Genomic DNA, 18,425 nt, shown 5'->3' with positions numbered 1-18,425 from the left:
CTACCCCCAAAATAAGCCCTCCCCTAACATATTTAATCGCATGCGCAGCCAGTCCATGCCATTTCCCTGCCATCCACTCGGAACAGAGTCACAGAGGCCGCTCCTGCCAACCCTAGCTACCGCGCCTCTTCTCTTAGTGGCGGCCGCAAAAAAAGCAGCCCGCCCAGTGACGCTAGGGCTGGCAAGAGTGTGCCAGAAACAGAGACAGAATTTCCGGCCCTCTCTGGATCAGCTGAGCTGCAGACCGAGGTTAAGAGGCCTCCTGCACCTCAAAAATAATAAGACCTCCCTGAAAATAAGGCCAAGCGCTTATTTCAGGGGGTGAAAAGAAAATGCGACCCTGTCTTATTTTCGGGAAAACACAGTATTATAGAAAAACATGGCCCCAATTCTATAAAATTCCTTGTTTTTAGAGACTGGTGAAGCTCATTTAGGTATAAGCTGGGCTTGTATATGGCTTGCCTTGTTGTTTTTAATAGGTACAGACTTATTATCATTGCTAGCTTCGTTTTTACAGTGCTCTCCCCCCCCCCCCCAGTTAGATACCAGATCTATTTTTATTTAAAGGTCTGTTGTGCATCTTAAGAGATGCATCTTATCACAGAATTTCTCCCTTTAAAGCTTAGAATACCGGGCTAGAATTATTCTCTTGTTGAGCCGTTGCAAGGAAGCATCATCTCTGTTTTATTAATGAAATATGATAATTAATTACAGTCCCGGGCCTTGTTGTCTGTCACTTTCAGACATGTCTCCATCCTGCTTTTTCTAAATAATGCAGGAAGGCTGACAGAGAACTCTAAAATTAAGAATTAAAGCAGCTGCCTCCTGGGATACATTTCGATTTGGAGTCCTGCGCTGGAGCAGATGGCTTCAATAACCCTTTAGGATTCTGTCTGTAAAATTAAACCCGACTCCGTTTATTAGTAGCTTGGTCAGCTGGCGTTTCAGAAGTGAAGGATTCATACCTGTGCATTTAATAAAATAACGCATTAAAAAGCGCTCTCCGCCCAAACAGGCTGGTGATTTATCACCCTGCCTTTTGAAAAAGGCATGAATTATGCAGACTCCCGACAACACAACACGGAAGGCATGGTGATTATTCTGTAAACTGCTGAGCTGTTTTAAATCGGCATTCCTGCAATGCACGTTATGGCATTGATAAAATAATGAAACGGTTTGCAAACCGCAGAGATTTTATTCACGCCCAGCCAGTGGTGAGTTGCAGGCGGTATGCCCCGGTACGGGCGTATCGGAGCCTGCCCGGAGCACCGGGTACCATTCCAGTATGGGGCTCCGAAGGGCCCACCCATCCACCCGAGGTCTTTACCTGTCCTTTAAGCCTTTGGTGCTTCCGTGCACAAGCATGGCGCGTACATCGCCTGTGCGATGCTCCACCGAGCAGCTGGAGCGTCACGGAGGCTTGGGGAAGCATCGCAAGGAAGTACGACGCCTGAGTGCGCCACACACCTCCATGTGGGTGACGCCGGGATTGGAACAGAATCCGGAACCCACCACTGCGGCCAGCCATTGGGCAGTTTCTATTTACACGACTTTCTGAAACTTCCTTTGTGGGGGGGGGGGAAGCACACTGTTAGGAATATAATCTAACGGTTGGGTTGGCAATATAGAAATCATGTAACAATGCTATACTTGTTTCTTTAAATCATACTGTAAAATGTGATTGGTTGCTGTTTCCTCAATCGGCCATAAGAGGGAGCCAGAATGACTGTTAGCTCTCTGTTAGATGGTGGGCTGATCTGATCTGAGTGTTTTGGAAGCTGGCTGTTAGAAAGTGCCGTGAGCTATTGTAAGTTTTGCAACTGCTAGCAAACTTTGAGTACTGAACTGATTATATGATACTGGACTATGTTATTTGGATTATCCCTTAACTGAAAGACATTGATGACTGACTGTCTTATCCGTGTATGACTTGGACTGCTTGATGGACTCTGATACCTCTATTTCCACGAAGGTAAAAGCCTATTTAAACTGCAGTGTCTCTGTATGCTGGTTTATGCGTTCTCCAACACAACTCTCACAATGCTTCTCTGAATGTACTCGCTCTCCCAACGGGGAGCTTACATAACACACACACTTTTTTTTGAGGGGTGTGGGAGAGTCCGTGCAGCCTTTTGGACATTTTAAAATGCTGTTTGGAGTTAGTTTTTGGCATCTTGCAAGCAACGTTTTTCATTGTGGGTGTTTATGCCCCTTTTCCATTCGTCCCGTCGGGCGTTAGGATTAGGGGGCTGAACAGCACTTCGTTTAGTGATCGTTCTAAGTTACAACGTGCCTGAATAAAAGTCACTTAAGGCCATTTTTCACACTTATGACCATCGCAGCATCCCCGTGGTCATCTGATCAAAATTCAGGCAGTTGGCAACTGACTCACATTTATGACGGTTGTATGCGGTCTCCTTTTGCGACTTTCTGACGAGGAAAGTCAATGGGTAAACCAGGTTCACTTACCAACTACAATTATTCGCTTAACAACTGACCAGAAAGGTCGTAAAATGAAGCAAACCTCGCTTGACAAATGTCTCGCTTAGCAAAATTAATTTGGGGGGGCATTCTGGTCCTAAGTTGAGGAGTACCTGTAGTTTTTGGGTTTTTTTGCACAAGGTATATATTTTTCTCTCTTTGCAGTTGGTTTATTTGCATTTTAGTTTCTGTCACCTCTTTGCTTTCTCCCCTTATCAATCCCCCCCCAGATTAACTCTTAGCAATAGAGGTAGTCCTCGACTTATGACCACAATTGAGCCCAAATTTTCTCTTGTTAAATGAGACATTTGTTAAGTGACTTTTGCCCCATTTTACGACCATTCTTGCCATAGTTGTTAAGTGAATCTCTGTAGTTGATAAGACCTGGTTGTTAAGTGAGCTTGGCTTGGTCGCAAAGGCAGATCACGTGACCATTGGGACACTGCAACGGTCATAAGCATGAACCAGTTGCCCAGCATCTGAATTTTGATCGCATGAGCATGGAGATGCGGCAAAGTTCGTAAAAAACGGCCATAAGTCACTTTTCCCCCCAGTGCTGTTGTAAATTCAAACGGTCGCTAAATGAACTGTCGTACGTCTAGGACTGCCTTATCAGGAAATGACAGGTATAGCATTCAGAGCTTCTGTTCACCTCCCATATCGTTCCCTAATGTCAACCAGTCATCCTAAACAATAAAAAATCAGCCATACTTTCATGCTTGTAATCCATTCCTTCGCCATGTGTACATTGGAATAGGGGCATGTTTGAAAAACAAGCACACAATTTTCTAAGCGGATAATCATCATACTCTCTCGGGATCCAAATAGCCCAATCACCATTTTTATACTCTTCTCATCTCATTCCTACCCATTCACGAAGGGCCAAAGATGGCATTTTCTTTCCGGATTGCCATATTATATTCATAACATCGCACCATTTCCCCCAAAAAACTCATCATACGATTCTACCTTTATTAGCATTTAATGGAACATAATGTCCACCTGTCACCTAGCTGTAGATTTCTCTTTTGATGTGGACTCTGCATTCTAGACGACCCCAAATTTCTACTTTCCATTTATACATCTTAGCTCTTCCATTCAAATTTCTCCGCTTTTTAAAAAGTTTTATTTTATTTTAATATAAACAATCCATCTTCCTTTAAACTGTGTGCCGTCTAAGTACAAGTATTTTGTGCAAGCAATTAAAATTTACAATCTTATTCATTTTTTAATCTATTCATAGCTTAATACCAATACCTTAAATGTCTTATACTATAACAATCCTCTTCATGATTTATTTAACTTTATTAATAATATTAACTACTGGTACATTTTCTGTATTTTACACAACTCCTTTTACCGCTGATTCTTATATTTATTCTCTAACCATCACTAAAATGATTCCCAAATAGTGTGATAGTCAATTTGTTCTTTCTCTTTAATTGCCAGTCTTAATCAATTCATTTCTGTACATTCTGATACTTTCCTAATCACACACTCGTTTGTAGGAATCTCTTCACTTTCCAGTTTTGTGCAAATTTACACCTTGACGTTCCTGCGTGTATAGTAGCCCTCAACTTAATGTCAGTTCAAAATTATAGTGGCACCGAAAAATGGTGACTTATGACCATTTTTCCCCACAGTTACAACCTTTGCAGCATCCCCATGATCGTATGGTCAAAATTCAGAAGCTTGGCAACTGGCTCATACTTATGACCGTTGCTGTGTCCCACAAAGCCCTGTGATCCCCTTTTGCGACCTGCAAAGTCAGCGGGGAAGCTAGATTCACTTAACAACTCTGTTTCTAACTTATCAGCTGCAGTGATTCGCTTAACATCTTTTGTCAGGAAGGGTGGTAAAAATGGAGCAAAGCTCACTTAACAAATGTCTCACTTAACAACAGAAATTTTGGGCTCGATTGTGGTCATAAATGGAGGACTGCTTGTATTCCCCCAGATCTATTCTGTAAATGAATAACTATTGTATTACTATTTACCCTTATATTACTATTGTATTCTATTACTATTGTATTACTGATAACTACTGTATCCATTGAGTTTCATAGCACACAGCAAATCTGCTTTTCTTTCATTCAGAGAAAGGAATAACATATTAGTAACAACAAAAGAGGGATGTGATGGCTCAGTGGCTAAGATGCTGAGCTTGTGGATCAGAAAGGTCAGCAGTTCGAATACCTAGCACCACGTAACGGAGTGAGCTCCCGTAACTTGTCCCAGCTTCTGCCAAACTAGCATTTCGAAAGCACGTAAAAATGCAAATAGAAAAATAGGGACCATGTTTGCGTTCCGTGTGCCTTTGGCATTGAGTCATGTCCATGACCATGGAGACGTCTTTGGACAGTGCTGGCTCTTCAGCTTTGAAACGGAGATGAGCACCGCCCCCTAGAATTGGGAACGACTAGCACATATGTGCGAGGGGAATTTTTACCTTAACAACAGAAGAGAATATTTGTATCTCAGGGTTGAACTGCGGTCTAGACAAAATCATTCAATAAACAATGCCCCAATCCAGAACTACGGGTAGTCCTCAACTTATAACCATAATTGAGCCCAGAATTTCTGTTGTTCAGTGAGACATAGGTTGTGAGTTTTGCCTCATTTTGTGACCTTTTTCGCCACAGTTCAGTTAAGTGAATCTGGTTGGTTTCCTCATTGTCTTTGCTCATCACAAGGTCGCAAAGAGGGATCACCTACCCTTGGGATACAGCAATGGTCATAAGTATGAAACAGTTGCCAAGCGTTTGAAATGGGATTCCATGGTCATGGGGGGATGCTGCAAAGGTCTTAACTGTGAAAACTGCTCCTAAAGTCACTTTTTTCACTGCTGTTGTAACTTTGAGCAGTCACTAAATGAACTGTTATAAGTCGAGGACCACCTGTATCACCCCAGACAGTCAAACAGTAAATAACAACCTAATCAATAAACCACCAAGAACATTCTCACCAATACTTAAACAGACCAAACCCCTCTCCTTTCCAGCACGGATGATGTTCCCTATTTGGGTCATGAAACATCTGCCAGAAAACCACCAAGCTCAGAGAGCACCAAGGACCCCACAGATCTCCTCCCCCCTGCAAATCCCACTCCCTTCTAGCACTGATGATGTTATCTAGTTGGGTTATGAAACGTCTGCAAGAAAACAACCAAGCTCAGAGAGCACCAAGGATCCCACATTGTAGAAAGCTTCATAGTTGAACCAAAGCATTATGGCAGTCCTGTTGCAGCTGCCCGCAGAGCTGCACCAAGGATCCATGCCACTGTTTGAGTTGGCCTTTTTCTCTCCACGCCAGTCAAAATTCTGATCATCCCTTTTTGTTTTTAATTCTGTATAGCAACAATGGCAGCCATGTACTACAGCTACTACATGCTGCCCGATGGAACGTATTGCTTCGCCCCACCGCCGCCGGGGATTGACATGGCTACTTACTACAGCGCCCTGCCAGCTGGGGTGACGGTGTCGAGCACCACCGGCGTAGCCACCATCACAGCACCTCCGCCTCCTGGCACGACGCCACCGCCATCCTCTTCTGAAGCCAGTGAAGACACGAGTGGCGCATTACCTGGCACAAGCACTTCAGCAAGGTATGGCATTTTAGGCTGGGCTGTGCAGAGGAGGAGTTTTGTTGAGTGTCTTGTGCAACTAACAGGCTTCTCGTGTAAGAGAGCATCTTTTTTCTAAGGATGGTAGGGGAAATCCCCAACTGGAAGTAAACCCAAGCTAAGGACAATAACTTGTTGGTAAGACTCAACAATTGAATTGGTGCTGAGATAATACGGACTTGATAGCAGTAGGTTCTGTACTTGGCTCTTTTTCCAACATAAGGTTTTCTTCACAAGCATCAGAAATCAGTTTCCCTTCCTGCTACACCCTCTATCTTTTTCTCCCTCCCTCCTTCCCTTATTTTAATCTCTTTTATGCCTTCTTCCATTCATCCCTTCCTTCCTCCCTCTTTTTTTCATTTGCTTGCTTCCTCCCCCTCTCCTTGTTTCCCCTCCCTCCTTCCCTTCTTTTAATATGTCTTTTATGCCTTCTTCCATTCATTCATTCATCCCTTCCTTCCTCTTTTTCTCATTTGCTTGTTTGCTTGCTTCCTCCCTACCCCTCTCCTTTTTTTCCCTCCTTCCCTTCTTTTAATGTCTTTTATGCCTCCTTCCATTCATCCCTTATTTCATTCTTCCCTCCCACTTTTTCTCATTTGCTTCCTCCCTCCCCTTCTCCTTTTCTCCCTCTCTCCTTCCCTTCTTTTAATATCTCTTTTATGCCTTCTTCCATTTATCCCTTCCCTTCTTCCTCCCCCCTCTTTTTTTCATTTGCTTCCTCCCTCCCTCCCCCTCTCCTTTTTCCCCCTCCTTCCCTTCTTTTAATATGTCTTTTATGCCTTCTTCCATTCATTCATTCATCCCTTCCTCCCTCCCTCTTTTTCTCATTTGCTTGCTTCCTCCCTACCCCTCTCCTTTTTCCCCCTCCTTCCCTTCTTTTAATGTCTTTTATGCCTTCTTCCATTCACCCCTTCTTTCCTTCTTCCCTCCCACTTTTTCTCATTTACTTCCTCCCTCCCTCCCCTTCTCCTTTTTTCCCTTCCTCCTTCCTGACTTTTAATATCTCTTTTATGCCTTCTTCAATTCATCTCTGCCTTCCTCTCTCCTTCTCTCCCTCTTTTTCTCCCTTCACCAAAATGGCCGTGCATAGCTTATAGGAGGCTTTCAGAGAGCTGGGGCCGTTTTTGGGAGGTTTGCAGAGTGCAAAAACTTGTTTTAATTTGCCTCTTCAAAACCTTGGCGCGTCTTATACTCCAAAAAATACGGTATATGAACCTGGGTCCTGCATGTTGATGTAACGCCAGCGATTCTGAGTGGCTGGACTGTTTTTTGTTTTTTTTTGTCCAGACCAGGCTTTGGCATGGAGGCTTCCCAGCTACCAAACAGTGGACAGTTGCATATGTCAAAGTGATTAAATGTTAATAATTAAAAAGGCAGCTCAAATAAAAGGGTGTCTCGTTACATCCTAAAATTGTCAGAGAGCTTTAGACAGAGTGCAGAAGAGCCAGCATGTTTTGCCTTGTCTGGTTTTGTTTCATGGATGATAGCCTCGGGGGCTTTTTGTCATTGTTTTTTGACGGCCTTCTTGGTCAGCAATTAATCTTTTCACTAAAAATAATATTGCTCTCCTCCCTTGCCAGCCCCATGCGGGCTTATAATGTGCAAGAAGCCTATTTAATTTCTGTTTAATGAACCACCCACTTCCAGATGGGTCTTCCCAAGTTTGCATTCTGAAGAGGATATTCTGTTGGCCCTCTCAAAGCCTGCTGATGTTAATTTTGCTCTAGCATCCCCTAAGAGAACAGGTTCTCCATCAGGAGATGGTGAGTTCTAGTCCTGCCTTAGGCATGTGAAAGCTGGCTGGGTAACTATGGGCCAATCACCAGGAGAGAGTGAGTTCTAGTCCTGCCTTAAGCATGAAAGCCAGCTGAATAACTTGGTCCAGTTACCAGGAGATGGTGAGTTCTAGTCCTGCCTTACCCATGAAAGCCAGTTGTGTAACTTTGGGCCAATCACCAGGAGAGAGTGAGTTCTAGTACTTCCTTAGCAGGACTAGTGTCCCATATGAGGACAGGTTCTCCATCATTTTTCCCCCTCATTTTTGAGAGCCAATTTGGTCTAGTAGTTAGGGACTGGCCTAAAAAACAGGAGAGGGTGAGTTCTAGACTTTCCTTAGGTATGACTGGGTGATGTTGGACCCATCGCCAGGAGATTGGGAATTCTAGTCCTGCATTATCCATGAAAGCCAGTTGTGTAAGTTTGGGCCAATCACCAGGAGAGAGAGAGTTCTAGTCCTGCCTTAGGCATGTGAAAGCTGGCTGGGTAACTATGGGCCAATCACCAGGAGAGAGTGAGTTCTAGTCCTGCCTTAAGCATGAAAGCCAGCTGGGTAACTTGGTCCAGTGATCAGGAGATGGTGAGTTCTAGTCCTGTCTTAGCTATGAAAGCTGGTCATGTAACTTTGGACCCATCACCAGGAGATTGGGAGTTCTAGTCCTGGCTTAGCCATGAAAGCGATTCTTAAGCCAGTCCCTCTCTCACTCCCAGCCCAACCTACCTCACAGGGTTGTCGTTGTAAGGAAAATCGGAGACTCCTTACCTATCTTTGCTGCCTTGAGTTTACTTATCAAGTAATAAAGGTGGGAGATAAAAATCGAATGATACAGTTTATGTGGTTCATCGTATCGCTAACGTCTCTCTTTAATTGCACAACATAAATATTTGAAATGAATATCGCTTTGGAATATCGCGTAATGAAAGTAATAGCGTGTGGGTGGGTTTCTTTCCCATAAAAGAACCCGTTCCGAAAGAATGGCATTCAATTAAAGCAGAGTCTTAACGTTGCAGAATACGTAGAGAATTTCAATAAGCGCCTATTGTCTGACAGAAGCTGCGCATGCAAAATTACCCTAAAACCACTTTTTTTTTTGTTTCTCTGACTGGGAGCCGTCCTGCCTCAAACAAATGCTGTTTCTCCAGAATTGCATGTTTGCCCGCCAGAATGAGTCGTTCAAATCCACTCATCCTTCGCTAGATGTCTAAAACTTCTTTTTAAAAAAAATAAAAAATCCTGCCAACCACTTCTTTTGTTTCGCCATTCTGCTTCAAATCCTTGCAGATTTCCCAGAATTTCATTTCATTTTATTTTTTTGTGAGCCAGGAACAAATCATTCCGCTCTCCTCACCTCACTTGGATGTCTTAAAAACTTTTAAAATCCTGCCTGGGCCTTTAATCTAGGGATTCAGCAGGTTCTGGAGAACTGGTAGTGGAAATTTTGAGTATTGTATTTTTGGAGTATAAGACGCACCTCCCCCCCCCAAAAGAGAGTGAAAACCCGGGTGCTTCTTATACACTGAATACAGCATTTTTGGCCTCCCGAAACCCCACCCCCTTTGTAAAAGTGGACATGCAGAGGGTTTGGGAGGCTTCCAGAGTACTCCTGGGGGCTGGGGAGGACATAAACAAACAAAAAATGGGGCATCTTTGCACCCACCCCCAGGAGCACTCTACAAGCCTCCCAAAGCTCTGCATGCCCCCTTTTTTCTTTTCTTTTTTGCAAAAAATGTGACGTGCAGAGGGTTTGGGAAGCCTGCAGAGTGCAAACACTATTTATTTATTTATTTATTTACCTGTTCAAAATCATGGTGCGCCTTATAGTCTGAAAAATATGGTAGTTCGGAAAACCGGCAAATACCACCTCTGGCTAGCCCCAGAGTGTGGAGGCAATGGGGATTTTGCAGTATCCTTCCCCCAGAAGTGGGGAAGGAATGGAGATTTTGCAATATCCTTCCCCTGGAGTGGAGTGGAAACGTGGATTTTGCAGTATCCTTCCCCCAGAAGTGGGGAGGGAATGGGGATTTTGCAGTACCCTTCCCTTGCCACGCCCACCAAGCCATGCCCACAGAACCAGTAGTAAAAAATAATAATTTGAGCACCGCTTTGATCTGCATTTCCCTTGTCCCACCCCCCACCCCCCCTTGCTGGTGAAATACCTGGCTTTTCCCTGTTTAGCCCTCCCGTCAGGTGATGCCTTAAAAAAAGAGTTGCTTCCCCCATTTTAATAGGTTTGTGTTCTCTGCCTGTGTAAATCTTACAACTCTTGACATTTCCCAGCTCAATTCCTCCAGTGGTTGCCGTCATCCCTCCACCTCCAGATATCCAGCCCGTAATTGACAAGCTAGCCGAGTATGTTGCGAGAAATGGGATTAAATTTGAGACCAGCGTTCGTGCCAAGAATGATCCGAGGTGAGTAGGGGGGAGACTTCGGTCTTAATTCCATTTTACGATAAAACCGAGCGAGTAGCTTCGCCCCACGTTCTCTTATTGACGGTCTTGTCAGGGGGAAACGAAAAACATAGTAACCTATTGTAGTTCCTCACATTAAAATTCAAGGAAACTACTGGAAGTTAATGATAAAGCATTGTTGCCAAAGAATCTGGAAGCTTGGCTTCCAGGCATATGTAACTTCTGGGCCTTGGGGTGTAATTTATTATTTTCAGAATCTTATATAGCCTTTTTCTTCCTTAGGTGGGGAAATAATGAATTATGGCCACGACTTAGAGTTGAGGGATGGCGGTGCACACATGTATTTTCCCCATATTGACTCCTGTACCACATTTTTAAATTATCCATCTCCCTCCCAGAGAGGGAATGCAGGTAGCGCTCGACTTACGAATTTGAGCCCAACCTTTCTGACATTAAGCGAAACGTTGAGAAGAAACTTCCTAACAGTGAGGACAATTAACCAGTGGGACAGCTTGCCTCCAGAAATGGTGGGCACTCCATCCCCAGATGTTTTTAAGAAGAATCTAGGCCAGTGTTGACGAACCTTTTCAACGCCAAGTGCCAAAATGGGAACGCGTGTGTGTGCCAGAAACCAAAAGAGCAGCCGCCCGGTGCGTGGTCGTAAGTTGAGAACCGTCTACTGTTTTGTCTCCTCCTTAACAGATTTGAATTTCTGCAGCCTTGGCATCAGTACAATGCCTACTACGAATTTAAGAAACAGTTCTTCCTTCAGAAAGAGGCCAGTGACAGCTCAAAGGTAGGCTTATGAAAGTGTAACGTAACAGTGATACATGTTGCCTTGTTGCCTTGTTCTTGCCTCTCCCCCGCCCCACTTCAAACCAGTGCAGAGTGTCTTATTGGATGACTGGGGCCCTTGAGGGAGGGACCAGTTTCCCATGAGTGGGATGTCAACTCCTAATGATGCCATAGTGAGGAAAGGGGGGGGGAGTGCATTCCACACATACTTTCGGCTACCGCAGCAGACTTGGGAGGGTTGCACCTCATTGGGGAATGTGATTTATGACACAGACTGAGGGGAGGGGAGGAACAGGGGTAAAGTTCAGCTATAATTTAAATGAGGCTAAGATCTGACTTGGAAGAGATCTTGCCAAAATAAATGCTCCTAATAAATGACTAATTTTCTTTTGAAGTTTTGCCCGAGACTCGTGAATCAATTAGGGCATTTTGGGGAAACCTGACATGGGGTTTATGGAGAGGAGGAGGGCTTTATCACCCTTGGTGCTCTCTGAGCTTGGTTGTTTTCTTGCAGACTTTTCATTCCACAACTAGGTAACATCATCAGTGCTAGAAGAGAATGGGGTTTGCTCTCTATTGATATACAAAAGTGGCTTGCCCTGTCACTGTTGAAGGAAGTGTTTTTCTTCTGGGTGGTTCCTTATGTGGGCTGTGTTTACAACCTGGTTGTCGGTCTGGTGTTAAATCTTGGGGATAACTGAGATAACCTTGAAATTATCTCATACATTTTGAATAGATCAAACATGTTTCATATATTCTAAGTATACGGAACAGGTGGCTCAAAGACATCAAGTATGGCAGACCCAGTTGGCACAAAATAAGCTCGGGGCCATTTGTGTTGGAAACAGGCAGAAGGAACCTTCATCCGGCAGTGAATAGACAATGCTTAGAAGGATGATGTTGAATGATGGATGAAATGTCTGCAAGAAAACAACCAAGCCCAGGGAGCACCAGTGATCTCACACATATTGTCTCTCCCTCCCCTCTCTCTGTCTCCCTCCCCTCTTTCTTTCCTTCTCCCTCTTCTCTCTTTTTTCCTCCCCTCTCTCTCACCTTCTGTTTCCCTCCCTCTCCTTCTCTCTCTTTGTCTCTCTCCTGTCTCCCACCCTCTTCTCTCTCTCTCTCTCCTTCTGTCTCCCTCTCCTCTCTCTCTCTCTCACCTTTTGTCTCCCTTCCTCTCCTCCTCTCTGTCTCCCTCCTGTCTCCATCTCTCTTCTCTCTCTCTCTCTCTCTCCTTCTGTTTCCCTCCCTCTCCTTCTCTCTCTCCTGTCTCCCTCTCTCCTTCTCTCTCTGGCTCTCCCTCCCTCCCTCCCTCCCTCTCTCCTTCTGTCTCTGTCACACACACACTTTGTCTCCTTGACTCTCTCTCTCTGTGTACATGTGCTCCTTACCTGAAAATGGCTGGCAACCAGTTTTGCCTGTGTGTATATACTCCTAAAAGACTTTTTTTTAAAAAGAGCTTGTTTTATATACCTGCACGAAAATGGTTGCTATAAACAGATGGGATCCGTCAGTTCTATCCGTGATTATTACCAGCATTCGTTATTGAACTTGGTTAATTCTAATGCCCCGCCCCTTGAACTGTGGGTAGGAGTAATTGCCACCTCTAAACTGGGACAGTGTGGTTGGGCACAGTCCATCTTCTCTACTCAATGGGTGACATGGATATCTCTCGCCTCATCTTCCTTGGGCAGGGTGGGAAATGGGTTAAACTCAGACTCATCTTCTTCCCTTTGGGATTTGCCTGGTTTAGGTAGCATTACCAAATACCAGTTAAACGCTGAATATCATTCGCAGCCCGAATTTGTCTTTGCCTTCAAATTCCAGGAGCTTTGTGGCACAGACCCACCAATACGACTAAGGTCACTGCAGGAAGCGGGACCTGTTGCTTTGCCTTCTAGCTTTTTATGTTTTTTTTTCTCTGATTGTTGTTTGATGGAACAGATTGCAAACACACCGTGCGGTTGCCAGGAAACTGTCTGTTTCGCTCCTTTTTTGCCATAATGGGGACACGGGTGCTTTTGAAATTAATAGCTGGGACACTAATGAAGCAGAGTGCTCTTCCAATTTTAAACAGGTTTTTTTTTTTTTTTTTTGCCGTTTGGTTTAATGGGGCGTCAAACAGTGCAGCGTGTTTTCCAGGGGAAAAAAAGGCATGTGAACTGTTTGTTTTTATTTTTTCTTCAAAAGAAGGACACAGGGAGCCCTGACACACACACATACAGACACACAAACATTACATTTGTATCAAACATCCCATAATGTTTACAGGGAGACCATGAGACCATGATTTTTAACACCTGGGTTTCTCCCAAAGAAAAAAAAACTCAAGTTGGTGTGTAATGCTTAATAATTAAAATTCCATTCGAGTCCACAGAGCTGATAAATGTTGATAATTAGCTTCTGGTTTTAGGATATGGAAGGGATAGGGAATAGGAATAGAATAGAATAGAATAGAAATTAGGGTAGAATAGAATAGAGGAAGAGAAGACTATAGAACAGAATAGAATAGAAATTAGGGTAGAGTAGAATAGAATAGAATGTGAAGAATAGAATAGAGAATGAGAAGTTGAATAGAAGGGAATAGAACAGAACAGAACAGGGAGGAAGAGGAAAGAAGGAATAATAGAATAAAGAATAGAATAAAATAGACAATAGAACAGAACAGAACAATACAATACTTTGTTGGCCAAGTGTGTTTGGACACCCAAGGAATTTGTCTCTGGTACAGAAGCTCTCAGTGTACATGCAAGCAACAGGTGATAAATCATGATCACAATCACAAGAACACATCAGAAACTATAAGTTGCAACCCTTACTGATAGTCAACAGGATACTAAATAAACACTCCACATAAAATGATACTAAGATACTCAATACAACGATATAAATCGTAAGATGCAAGCAACAAAATTATAGTCATTAGAAGATTAAAAACACAGGTAATAGGAAAAATGAGAAGGATAATAGTAATACAGCCCTACTCGGTAGTTGTGGGGATTAGTTGTTTACCAGAGTGATGGGGTGGGGGTGGGGATGACTATCCTTGTGTCCAGTTGTTTTGGCGTTCAGTGCTCTATAGCATCGTCTTGACGGAAGAGGTTGAAACAGTTTGTGTCCAGGATGCGAGGGGTCTGTACATATTTTCACATCCCTCTTTTCTGGCTGGTGCACATTATCCTAAGCCACAATACAGCTTGGTGGCTGTCTGTCAGCAGAGCAGGTGGCATTTCCTGTAGTTGGTAAACTGCACAGGGTAATGCTCGGCTTACGTCCGTTTGTTTAAAACGACGTCGGTCCGTCCTGGAAGTTGCAACCATTGAACCATCGCATGGTCGCAATTTAGGCAGTCTGCTCGCATTTAACGATGCTTTCGGTGTCTTAAAGTCAACTTGCTCACAACTTGCAAACCTTCCCACCACTTTCGACCCAACAAAGTCAGCTGAGGAAGCCAGATTGGCTTCGTGACATGACCCGGTGATTTGCTTAACAACTACCGACTCACTTTCACGACCATGGTAAAAACGTGACGACTCACTTTGTGATTTGCAGCGACTTAGCACCAGAAATTTCGGTCCCACTTGCAGCTTGAGGACTGCCCATGGTTCAAAATCATAGTGATCTTGTTTAATTTGAGGAGTAAAGATGTCCAGTGATAACTTGTTCAGCAAACGAACCTTAAACCACGCTTGAAGGCAGCGTGTGAAATTAGCTAAAAACTGATACACTCAGCAAATAGATACAGTCCTGTAAGTCCACTTAAGGCAGCCTCCAATTTGATCATTAATTTTTTTTTTCTTGCAATTACTTTTCTTCCTCATTAAGCAAAACACAGCCAGATCTTTCCTGAATAAATTCACCCCCTTCCTCTTTGGCAGACGAGCTCTGCCAGCGTAATGTATTCATTTCTTCTTCTTCTTTTTGAGCATAGGGGGATAGAAATTCCTGCCACAAGCCCTCTTAAGCGCTATCGCTGCTATTAGTGGCAGCAGATAAGCAAAGCTAGACCCACAGATTGTTCCTTGAAGGCTTCATTCTCTTCCCCCACCGCTCCACTCCCAAGCATATCTCGAGCCATTTCTTCATTTAAAATGGCTTTGTACAGTCCTAATATGAAGCTCATAGCGCAGGACTCCTTAAATGAATCTCTGAGTCGCTGTAACGATCGGGAAGTGTCAACGTACATTTGAACGAGAACTTGAAATGGAAAACGATTGGCCTCTGTCCCTTGGCCCAAGGTTTCTCATCCCAGAAGTTTCTCCAGCTCCGGCTGGATGGCGGGGAATGGAAGGATTTGTATTCCTTGAGGACAGCTGGCCATCTGCATCCTTTTGGAACAGCGGTCAACAACTGGTGGTCCGTGAGAACATTTTGGTGGTCAGCAGAAAAATTATTTGCGTTTTTTATATTGCACTAAATCAGGGGTCCTCAAACCATGGCCCCTGGGATGGATACGTGCAATGAACGCTTGTGTTGCTGCAGAGAGTCTCCTCTTTCGGGGTCTTTTTGTGTGGGTCGGAGGGGGGCAGAAATTCCGAAATTCAGCTTTGGGCGAAGGCTGGAGGGAAGTATCGCTGGTGGCAAAGAGCTGGAGGGCCTCGTTCCAGTGGGACTGCATCCTGGCCTGGAACTGGCTGACCATCCCAGCCCGCTGAGCCTCCAGTTGCCGGTACCTGGCCTTGCACTCCCGCAGGTCTTCTCTCTGCTTGGAAAGCCCATGCTCGTAGTCCTCAGTGAGGTGCTTCTGCTGAACCTCCTTCTCGGTCAGATGCAGTTTGAACTGAGCTGTTTTGCCAACTCTTTCTCCTGGTGGCTGCTTAGCTCCAGCAACTGCTTCCTGTTGGGGCCCTAAGGAGTCCAGGCAGGCAGGCGAGGAGTGGCTGGAAGGGGAGGGGCCAGTAGAGTCCGGTGAGACGCCCCTCAATGTGAGTGACATCAAGTTGGCCATGCTCACCTAGCCACGCCCACCCATCCAGTCATTAGGCAGATAGTACTAGTGGTCCACAGAATTTAAAATTATAAATTTAGCGGTCCCTGAGGTCCGAAAGGTTGGGGACCCCTGTTTTAGAGGGTTGTTGGAGCACTGAAGAAGCTTCTTGGATGAAAAGTGAAACGTCTTCAAAGAAAAAACCAGAAAGTCCAGTTGCCTCTTGAAAAAGTACCTTTTGGGACTCATCTTTAAGAGAACCACAAAGGTTGTCTTGGATGTGTTAGTGTTGATGGTTGAATTAGTTGATTTTAGGCAGGTTTGGGTGTATTCAGTGTCTCCTGAAAGGTGCCTTCTGATCAAACGGGCTGGTAGTCAAGGAAAGCTACTTTTGATAGTTATTGTTTCTGATAAAATACAGATAGTCCTCAAACTTGCAATCGTTCCTGTTTAGTGACTGTTCAAAGTTACACCCTCACTGAAAAATGTGATGCATGACCGTTTTCTGCAGTCATGACCTTTGCAGCATCTCCACCACCAAACAATCAAAATTCAGATGCTTGGCAACTGGTTCACAGGGGCCGGTCCTGGAGGTTGAGGGAAGCTCAGACGAGGGCTCTGCATCGGAGGCAGAGAGGGAGCTAGATAGCAGTGAGGCAGAGGAACAGGTGAAGCCTGTTCCCAGTGTGCCAGAAGAAAAGAACAACTAAGAAAGCAGGGTCGACTTAAGAGCCATACCTTGGAGGTGATTGGCCTCTCCCAGAGGAAACAAAAGAGGAGCGAATGGGGAGGGGGCTTTTGCAGGAAACAATTCATTCCTTTTGTCGTTTCAAGAGTGGAAAGTTCTGTTTGTGACTATAAGAGACTCTGTCAAGTGTTGCCTTACCCTGCATCTGGAAACTAGCTATCTGGCAGCTCTCCAAGCGAGATAAGGTTCGTGTGGATAAACATTCCTCTGAAAGGCTGTTTGCCAAGCCTGGCAGACTGTGAATGAAAGGAATCCACAGTCATGTAAATAAAAGAGGTTTTGTCGGGACCAAGACTCTGCTTCATGCTTTCTAGGGGAGCCTGGGTCAGAACATTAACCAACTGCACTGACTCCCTTAACAACGGTGGCAAGAAAGGTAACACAGGGCAAAACTCACTTGACCACTGTCTCGCTTAGCAACAGGAATCCTGGGTCTCCCTTGCAGTAGTAAGCCGAGGACTACCTGTACATACTTCAGATGGTTTTGAGCGAACGGGTGATGCTCCTTCCCCATCAAAAATCCTCCCTTCCATCACAACATTGATTAAAGGCAAAAATGATATTTCTTTATCTTTTCGAGCCGAGATGTAATGATACCTTTTCACACGCTGCCAATTTGCTGCTATCAGCAATTGGGATTGTAACCCTGAGAATAGTCTGGTCATTATGATGTACAGACAGCTTTGATACATCTATATGTTCAGATAATGAGAGCCACGCGGGCTTTTAATTAAAATCCATGTATAATAACCTTTTAAGATCTCCTCCTTTTTTTCCACTGGCACAAGAAAGAATCCACTTTACTTTTGAGAACAGAATCGCTCTGATGGAATCGTAAAGGGCCCCCAGATAGACAGGTAGTCCTCGACTCACGACCGTAATTGAGCTCCAAATGTACGTTGCTAAGTCAGACATTGGTTAAGTGAGTTTTTGACTCATTTTACAACCTTTCTTTTGGCAGTTGCTAAGTGAATCTCTGCCAGTGTTAAGTAAGTAACACGGCTGTTAAGTGAATTTGGTTTCTCCCATTGATTTTGCTTGTCGCAAAGGAGGAATTCTATGAACACACCCCCCCCCCCCCGGGACACTAAGCCACATCCAATCTTTGCTGCAGTCATTAAGTGAATTTGGCTCCCCCCCCTATCGATTTGCATTTTTGTGACCCTGAGATATTGCAACCATCATAAATGTGGGTCACCAATTGCTCAAATTTCGATCACATGACCATGAGGGTGCCTGATCCTCGCACCTATGACCAAGGGTCATAAGTGCGAGAATCAATCATAAGTCACTTTGTCAGGACTTGCATTTTTGTGACCCTGAGGTATTGCAACCATCATAAATGTGGGTTACCAATCGCCCCAATTTTGATCACATGACCATGGGGGTGCCTGATCCTTGCACCTATGACCAATGGTCGTAAGTGCGAGGACTGATTATAAGTCGCTTGGGTGGGATTTTCACACCTTTGCTCATTAAACAAGCAGTCATAACTCGATGACTCCTTGTATATGCTGCTGATGAATGCTCCATTCATGTCTTGTAAAATTATTCAAGTTATCAATATGGTTTCCACTTTTGGAATAACTCCTGGCTCCAAAGTTGGGTAATACCTACTATTTTTAAGCCTTCATCAGTTTAAAACATTCTTAAGAACCCTGCGTGGG

General features: G+C 44.3%; 1 protein-coding gene across 5 annotated transcripts in view; it reads left to right on the top strand.

Annotated features, from left to right (window-relative positions):
• The window catches only part of SFSWAP (splicing factor SWAP), a 107,082-nt gene that overhangs the window by 34,674 nt on the left and 53,983 nt on the right, over positions 1-18,425 (top strand). For all 5 annotated transcript variants that reach the window (XM_087705793.1, XM_087705792.1, XM_087705796.1 and 2 more), the window contains exons 8-10: positions 5,835-6,084; positions 10,157-10,288; positions 10,991-11,084. In XM_087705793.1, coding sequence (XP_087561919.1) covers positions 5,835-6,084; positions 10,157-10,288; positions 10,991-11,084 — 476 coding nt within the window. The remainder of the gene's footprint in view (positions 1-5,834; positions 6,085-10,156; positions 10,289-10,990; positions 11,085-18,425) is intronic.

The sequence above is a fragment of the Thamnophis sirtalis genome, unplaced genomic scaffold, assembly GCF_051295495.1.
Source record: "Thamnophis sirtalis isolate CommonGarterSnake01/CBP01778 unplaced genomic scaffold, rThaSir2_p1.2 scaffold_2, whole genome shotgun sequence".
Lineage (NCBI taxonomy): Eukaryota > Metazoa > Chordata > Lepidosauria > Squamata > Natricidae > Thamnophis > Thamnophis sirtalis.
This window is presented reverse-complemented; position numbering and strand designations above follow the sequence as displayed.